Raw genomic sequence first — 8,315 nt, forward strand, 5'->3', positions numbered from 1 at the left:
AGGGGGCGAGAAGAAAAGATACCAGGAGGTAGAATGTAGTTTCTGGCTAACTCCAAAAGGGATTCAGCAAAGATGGCAAAGGCCATGGACAGATTTATAGGGGAAATTTAACCGCAGGGATTTGACACCATATCTTGGCTTTCTGATGGGATACATACAGTAAGATGGCATTTCCCCAGCCCTCCACAGGTGTGGGCCTGGAAGGCTGTTTATTCACATCAGTGCCATTTCCTGCTTGCTTCTGAGATGATAATCTTATGAATATTTCAGGTTTTCTCTGACAACTTTACCTATTTACCCAGGACCTCATCATGGGGATCCAATGGCCAGTTCCTGTTGCTTCCTTCTTTCTCTTCTCTCCCTCTGTCCACATATGGAACCGAATCCTGTGGGTGCACCATCTAAAGGAATATAAATTTTGATAGCAAGCAACCTTGGGGCTTATGGGTTAGATTCCTTTTTTAAGTATGATGCCTTAAATCCAAATCACTCTGACTCTTCTTGATTGGGCAATAGGTCTCAACTCAAGCCTTCTCTTGGTCATTGTTTGGCTTGAAGGTTAGAAGTAATATAAATAACAATAGTTTCTATTTTGTCTAGAAATCCTGAGGGTCTTCCCTTCCTAGATTGATTCTGAGTTTTTGGCTTGTTTGTTTTTGACTAGGTAAAAGAGATCATTCTTTTGCCTTATTTCTTAGTAATCTTAATAACTGAATGGATATTGCATCAATCAAACTGATGTGAAAAAGACTTAGATCAAGGTCTTCCCCTGCATCTGGGCTTGGCCATTTTCAATCCTTCTGATCTATATCTGGCCACTGGACCTAGACACAGCCCCTCCTTCACTTAAATCCAATTCACTTGCAATGTCATGTTCCTCTTTAAGAATAAAGGGCAAAAAACTGCAATGTCTGGATCTGCTCACTGGAGGATTTCGGTATCAGCCTGAATCCTGATCATGGGTGAGGAGTAAAGGGGCAGAACTCAGGTGGATGGTCAAACATGGAGTATGGTTATTCCAAATTCTCTCAGCCTTATATACACCCTAATACTTTTACATAACCATAGCACACTGTGCATGCACTAACTATATGCTATGCCTGTCAGACCACATAAATAGGTTGCTATTTTGTGCAGATGTCTCTTTGCCACTTAGTATAACTCTGCTTTAATTACGACAAAGATTGTCATGCCCCTTGACTTCTCAGGAAGGCTGAGATGTCTTTAGAGGGGATGGGGAGCCAAACCAGACACGGCAGTAGATTCCCTGGCTGAGCTGGAGGGTCTTATACCTCCTCCAGAGTTTCCCCACTATTTGTGACCCTCTACAAAGAACTACAGAATGAAAGGAGAATCAGAAGAGAGCACTAAGATAAAAAACAAGGGAAAAGGAGTATTGAGAGAAATTAGGCAGTAGACACTGTCAAAAGCTGAGGCTAAAGGGATGAAAATTGAAAAAAAAAATCTTTAAAAGGCATGATATCATTAGTAATCTTACTAAGGGCAGTGTAAGTAGAGTTGTGTGTGATGAGAAAGTAAAGGCGACCTCCTCCCAGGGCAAGCTGTGCCCTTAGCATAAAACCAACCTTGTGTCCTCTAGAGTAGAGACTGCTTTCAATCGTTCAGCTTTGGGAAAGAAAGGAAGATAAGTACAAAGAGCTGAGTCATTGCTGGAGCTAGGTAGGACTTTTACTCATAGCACACTGGCAGTATCATATCTTTTTTTTTTTTCCTTCTTCCTTTAAAGGTGATCTCAGGGGAAGAGCAGCCTTTTAATTGTTGAAAGTTGGAGTAATTATTCATGAGGAAAGGCAAGTGGATGAATATGCTCTTGACATACCTTCTCTTGCCTGTGAATTTTTCAAAAAGCAACTCACCATCTTGGAGGGAAAAAAAAAAATACAACCCTCTGGGGAAAGGGATGCCTGGGGAGGATAAAGCTTTAGAGGGCAAAATGAGGATTTTCCTTGCTAAATAACTGTAAGAAATGAGAAGGAGATGAGAGGAACTCTCTACGGAGCTTGTTTTGGGAGTCCATCCAGCAGATCTGGAGAATTTTTGCTTTACTAAGAGTAAGAAAGTACTGAGTCAAAAGAAATCCTTTGGCAGCAAGAGTTCTAATCATTAACCAAGACTCTGCTGTGACACATTCTACCTCTCCTCCCCTCTCCCCAGCTGCTTCTCTCATTGATTGTGAGTGGAACCTCAGAACTCAGAAACTCACCCACGGGTCAGAAATAAGGTTAATATATGGGGCACTCGGCCTCTCCCTTCCCCCCACACATAGGCTCTCTGAAGGTTGTCTATATAAGCACTCAAAAATATAGCTCCCTGTAATGTGCTTCTTTATTCTAAGTAAAGGACATTCTTTTAAAGCAAAAGACAGTTAAACAGTATGGTAAGAGAAGCGATACTTTTCTCCGTAAGTACAGTAGTACAGCCCTAACAGAAGCTTCCTACTGGGAAAGAGAGCTACATGTGATGAACAGATGTGCGCATGCACACAAGTCACACACAGGCAATATGTGCGACACAGGCCTGGCCGGGGAAATCCACTCCTTCGCTGGTTAGAGCTCCCAAGGTCTCTGCTAAAGGCCCTGGAAGAGCTGGCTTCTCCCACCTCTTCGGCTGATGGTTCTCTTTTGACCACTTTACCGGGGACCTTCTTTTGCAGACATTTGCTGCCGAATCTCGGGGTCTGAGAGTGACAAAACAGAACAAAAACAATAGTCTGGTTATCTCCCCAGATTCAGACTCCAGACAGTCACATCTGGCCAGCTCCCTTTGGAAATCCTTGTTCGTTTTGTCTTCCTTTGAATTGACTCTCTTTAATTTATTCCTGAGCTTCCTATGAAGCAAAACAAAACAACTCCCTCCCCCAATAAATAAGTGGGGAAATAAAGAAATAACTTGAAATCCTAGCAGCTCGGGGTCCCAGCAAATCCTTCTGTGGAACTTTCTTTTAGGCCGGCCCTGGGGGGCAGCGGGCCAAGAATCAGGATTCCTCCAAGAAAACTCTAAGCAGGCTCGCCAAGAGCAGGCATTGCGTTGGGGAGCCTTCTCTCCCCCTTCCGAGTCTCGTGGTCCCACAAATCAGGGGGACTGGGCCCGGGACATCTCGGCAGCTCCCACTGGTCCTCAGTTGCAGCCTCTCGGTTCACACCTTCTCCTCCCTTCCATCCAGGACAGAGAACAGGGGAGGAAGAGGCACGTGACTGGGAGAAGAAGACACGTGATGCCTGGAGGCTTCAGGCCTAAGGGAAGGGGTTGGAGCAAAGCAAGCTGGGGGCTGGCAGCCCTGGGGGAGGGGAAACTCGAGGAGGGAGTGGCCATATTGGATCTCGGCCTCGCCTCCGCCGGGCTCCCGCTCCGTGTGCCCAGCCATGTCGGACTACGAGCTGGATCCCTTCGGGAGGACTGACGTGCGCTGCCTCACTCTGACCGGCCACGTGGGCTTCGACAGCCTCCCGGAGCAGCTGGTCAACAAGGCGATGGCCCGGGGCTTCACCTTCAACATCCTGTGTGTGGGGGAGACCGGCATCGGCAAGACCACGCTCATGAACACGCTCTTCCACACCATCTTCGAGACGGAGGAGGGCAGCCACTTCGAGAGCTGCGTGTGCCTGCGGCCTCGCTGTTACGAGCTCTGCGAGTGCAATGTGCGCCTCCGGCTGACCATCGTGGACTCGGTGGGCTTCGGCGACCAGATGCACAAGGACAGCAGGCCCATCGCAGCCTACGTGGAGGCGCAGTTCGAGCGGTACCTGGAGGAGGAGCTGAAGCTCCACCGCTGCCTCTACACCTACCGCGACACGCGCATCCACGCCTGCCTCTACTTCCTGGCGCCCACCGGCCACTCCCTCAAGTCCCTGGACCTGGTGACCATGAAGATGCTGGACAGGATGGTCAATATCATCCCGGTCATCGCCAAGGCCGACACCATCACCAAGAGCGAGCTGCCCAGGTTCAAGAGCAGGATCATGGCCGAGCTGGACAGGAACGGCATATGCATCTACCAGTTCCCCACGACGACGAGGCCGTGGCCGAGATGAACGCGCGCATGAACGCGCAGCTGCCCTTCGCCGTGGTGGGCAGCACCGAGCTGGTGCGCGTGGGCGAGCAGCTGGTGCGGGCCAGGTGCTACCCGTGGGGCGCCGTGTGTGTGGACGACGAGAGCCACTGCGACTTCCCCAAGCTGCGCGACATGCTCATCTGCGTGAACATGGAGGACCTGCGCGAGCGCACGCACCTGTGCCACTACGAGCTCTACCGGCGCTGCAAGCTCGAGTACCTGGGCTACCAGAGCGCGCCCGCGGTGCTGGGCTGGCCGCCCTCGCCCGGCGGCAGCGCCTCCCCGGAGCCGGCGCAGGACGAGAGCCACCGCAAGGAGCTCTTGGTGGAGCTGCGCCGCAAGGAGCGGGAGCTGCGCCAGGTGCTGGTGCTGCGGGCCCGCGAGAAGGAGCAGGAGGTGAAGGAGAAGGAGCGGGAGCTCAACCTGCGCTTCGAGGAGCTCAAGCGCCTCCTGCAGGAGGAGAAGCGCAAGGTGGAGGAGAAGCGCCGCCAGCTGGAAGAGGACAAGAACGCCTTCCACCACCAGCGGGCCGCGGCCGAGGCCCTGCAGGCCATGCAGGCGGCGCAGACGCAGGCCATGCAGGCCATGCAGGCGCAGGCGCAGGCCATGCAGCCCGACCCCGAGTCGTCGTCGTCGTCCTCCGTGCAGCAGTTCTTCCCCAAGTGGGACAAAGACCGGAAAAAGTGAAGCGCGCGCCGCGGCCCGGAGGCCGTTACGTGCTTGCATCGCGGCGCCGGTCCCGCGCGCCATCGTTTCGTTTCCAATTCTTTACAGAAAAAAATTCCGATAAAAATATTGTGGCGGATAGGGAGCATTTAAATCTGTGACATCTTTGGGAGCATATGACTAGCAGTGGCATCTCCGGGTCGGAGGATGGACGGTTTAGCGCTCAATTTACGGAATTCTAAATCGTATCCCGGAATGATTTTTGGGAATACGGTCCAACAGCACGTCGGTGTGTCCGTCTTTCCACAGCGTCGCCAACATTACTTATTCCTATCTTTTCCACCTTTGCCAGTTTTCTGTATGTGAAGGGAAACCTTAGAATTGTTTTGATTTGTATTTCTCTTATTATTAGGGATCTGGGGTACTCTTTCATGTGGTTAATGCTAGTGATAAGCAAAAATGTCTTTTGAGAATTGTTCGCATCCTCAAGTAGGGAATGGTTTTTTTTCCCTTATTTTTGTTAGATGTCTACATGTCTTGAATATGTAGAAAAACTCATAGTAGAAATATTTTTTCCCAGTTAACTGCTTCCCTTTTTATCCTAGATATGTTGTTTATGCAAAAGCCTTTCAATTTCATGTAATAAAAAAATTAGTAATTTTATCTTTTAAAATTGCCTCTTGCTTATTTGATCAAGAATTCATTTCCTACCCAGTGCAGGGAAAGGTGTATTATCAGCTTCTCCTCACTTTTTCATAGCATGATAATTACTATTCAGGTCAAGTATCCATTTTGAATGGATTCCTAGATGGATGTAGATGTTCTGTGAAGATAACTATTTATCTGCTGACAAGGAAAAAGAGGCTAAGAGAGAGCTTTCCAAATCCTGAACACTATTTTTTTAATCTCAGAGGTTAAGAACCTGAGAAAGCACCTTGATGCTTGAATGCTCCACAGACTTTTCATTTAGAGTTTCTGGAATTCATGGCTTAAGCGAGAAATTCTATTTTCAATTTTCTCAGGGGACAGACTTCCGCATGCTAAATATTATTTTGTAAGATGGTATCTCAGAAGAAAACCATTGATCTCCCTAGTCCAGGAATTAGCCAAGGTATTCAAGTAATTTTTGAACCCTCTTGGACAATAGTCAGCAAGAGATGCATGCTCAAGCCAGTTATCTGGCAGACCTCAGCTGTTTGGGATACAATTGCTAGGGAAGGAGGGAGCTACAAAAACTCAATGAAGCCTTGAAGACTGAATAGGGGGGAGGTTTACAGAATTCCCAAAGGGGGGAGGAAGGAATATTAAAAGGTTCCAGCCTTAAAGGAACCATTGGAAAGCTAACTATGGCAGTTCTACTCTGGAAAACTAAGCATACAATTCGGAGATGTTGGAGATTTGAACACAAGAAATTCACACTTTTATAAAGCAGAAAAGAGACGGCAGGGACTTTTCTAATGTTTATGAAAACCAGGTCTTTTTTTTTTTTTTCTTAAGAGATGTGAGGTGAAGAAAGATATATATGAAGAAAAAAGGAAAAATAGAAAAGAGAGTGATTTACTTGAAATAAAGAATTCACAGGCACACCTCAGAGTAGGATTTGGCTCCTTTTTTTATGTCACAGGGCTTGTTTTGCAGATTTCAATATTTAAAAAAAGAAGGAATCAGGCTTTTTCAGTAATTTCAATTGATGTTATCATTAGAGAGTACTTATACATCCAGCCAGAGTATCAAGGAAAGGATGATTCAAATGCTACTTTTATCGGCCTCTCTCCTTCCCTCATCCCTGATTTGGAAAAGCAAAGATGTTTGTATTGGTGGTGTTCTCAATGCTAGAAAGATGGTGGAAGCTACTATATGTTAGGGATGGCTGTAGATGGGAAGGGGAAAATTCTTGCTATTAATGGTGTCTTCTCCCAGTCTACAATCTCTTAGTGTCCTCCCCCAATACTGCCCTGAAATATTCTTGTGCTACTGATTTAAATGCCAAGAAAAGTCAATGGGAGTTAAATGACTACCTTTCTGCCCCTCAAGCCTCAACTGTGCAGTATGAGTCGCCACATTTGTTACACTTTTCAGGTTAACTGACATTTTTCTTAATTTGAATTGGAGGGACCATTTAATTTTGATGATATGAAATTATTAGAGAAATGACTTTACAAATGGAAAAGCATTTTACAATCCAGGTATTAAATCCAATAAGGGATATGCACCTGGCATTTCAATGAGGGACCATAATAGTAAATGCCCCAAGTCTACAAAAGTTAAGGAATAAAATCTTTACAGAATTTGTGAGTCAGAAGGGACCTTAGCAGCCATATAATCTAAACCATACACAAGGAGGCCTTATTATAATGTCCCCAAGCGGTCATGCAGCCTCTGCTTTTAGACTTCCAAGGGCCTGAACTCTGTCCATCAATAAACAGCCCATTTGGACATCTCTAGTTTCCTGACATTAGTTTCTTTGCAATTTTGTAATTTCCACCCATCTTTTTTTTTTTTTTTTTTTTTTTTTTTTTGATTCTGCCCTCAGAGGTCAAACAGAGTAAGTCTGATTCTTCCTTCATATCCTCTAACATAGCAACTATCAGAGTGTTTTTCAGGGTAAAGAAAAACATATGACATAGACTAAAAAGCCTCCACAATTCTGATTGGCCTTCTCTGGATTTTTAATATCCTTCTTCAAACAGGGAGCCTAGAAACAAACCCAGATGAGATCCAATCAAAGCAGATTACAATGGAACTATCCCCCTTCCTGTTCCTAGAAGTGATGGCTCTCTTAATGTAGCTCAAGACCACATTAGGTTTTCTTTGCTCCCTCATTGTGCTGCTGACTCACATTGAGTTTGCAATCCACTAAAACTCCCAGAATATTTTCAGAACCACTTTTATCTAATACTACCTTCCCAAGTGAATATTTGTGAAGTTTATTTTTGTATCTAGGCATAAGATTTTATGTTAATCCTTGCTAATTTTTTAATTAATTTTTTTATTAGATTCAGCCCAGTGCTCCTGATGGATCTTAACTGTTTTATATATATATGGTTAGATGTCATTTCTTATTCTAGTTTCACCTGAAAATGTGATGAGAATGTCATCTTTGCCATTGATAAAAATGTGAAACAGCTCAGAGCCTCAAAAAGACCCAAGGGCTACTCAATTGATACATTAACATTGAAGCATGAACTAGTCTTTGATTCTAGCTTTTCAACCAAGTCTGAATCCATCTAATGATATTCTCATGTAATCCATATATATTTATCTTCTCCTCAAGAATAATATGAGATATTTTATTTTAAGCTTTTTATACCCAGATGCATTTGTCTGGAATTCTTTATCATGGTCCAGCCACCTACTTGCTGCAAGATCACTTCAACCCTGAAATTCATACCTGATCAGCACCCTGTGCATATGGCGCCTTCCCCATGCTTAGAGAATGGAGAGTACCTCCCAGTATCTTCATTTAATGAGGCATAAGCCAAGTGTTTTCTCATTTCCCACTCCTGCTATTGCCAACCACTGATCAACTGTCACCAACAATCAAATCAAGTGAAAAGTCCTGGAAATAGTTTCTCCT

General features: G+C 45.4%; 1 protein-coding gene across 1 annotated transcript; it reads left to right on the forward strand.

The window, feature by feature from the left end:
- The first annotated feature begins 3,289 nt into the window (after positions 1 to 3,289).
- Positions 3,290 to 5,119, forward strand: LOC127552023 (septin-8-like). Its single transcript, XM_051982366.1, is given in 2 exon segments — positions 3,290 to 4,023; positions 4,026 to 5,119. Coding segments are annotated over 2 exon segments (1,374 nt in total). The 5' UTR covers positions 3,290 to 3,383; the 3' UTR covers positions 4,760 to 5,119.
- The last annotated feature ends 3,196 nt before the right edge of the window (positions 5,120 to 8,315 follow it).

The sequence above is a fragment of the Antechinus flavipes genome, chromosome 2 (genome assembly GCF_016432865.1).
Source record: "Antechinus flavipes isolate AdamAnt ecotype Samford, QLD, Australia chromosome 2, AdamAnt_v2, whole genome shotgun sequence".
Classification (NCBI taxonomy): Eukaryota; Metazoa; Chordata; class Mammalia; order Dasyuromorphia; family Dasyuridae; genus Antechinus; species Antechinus flavipes.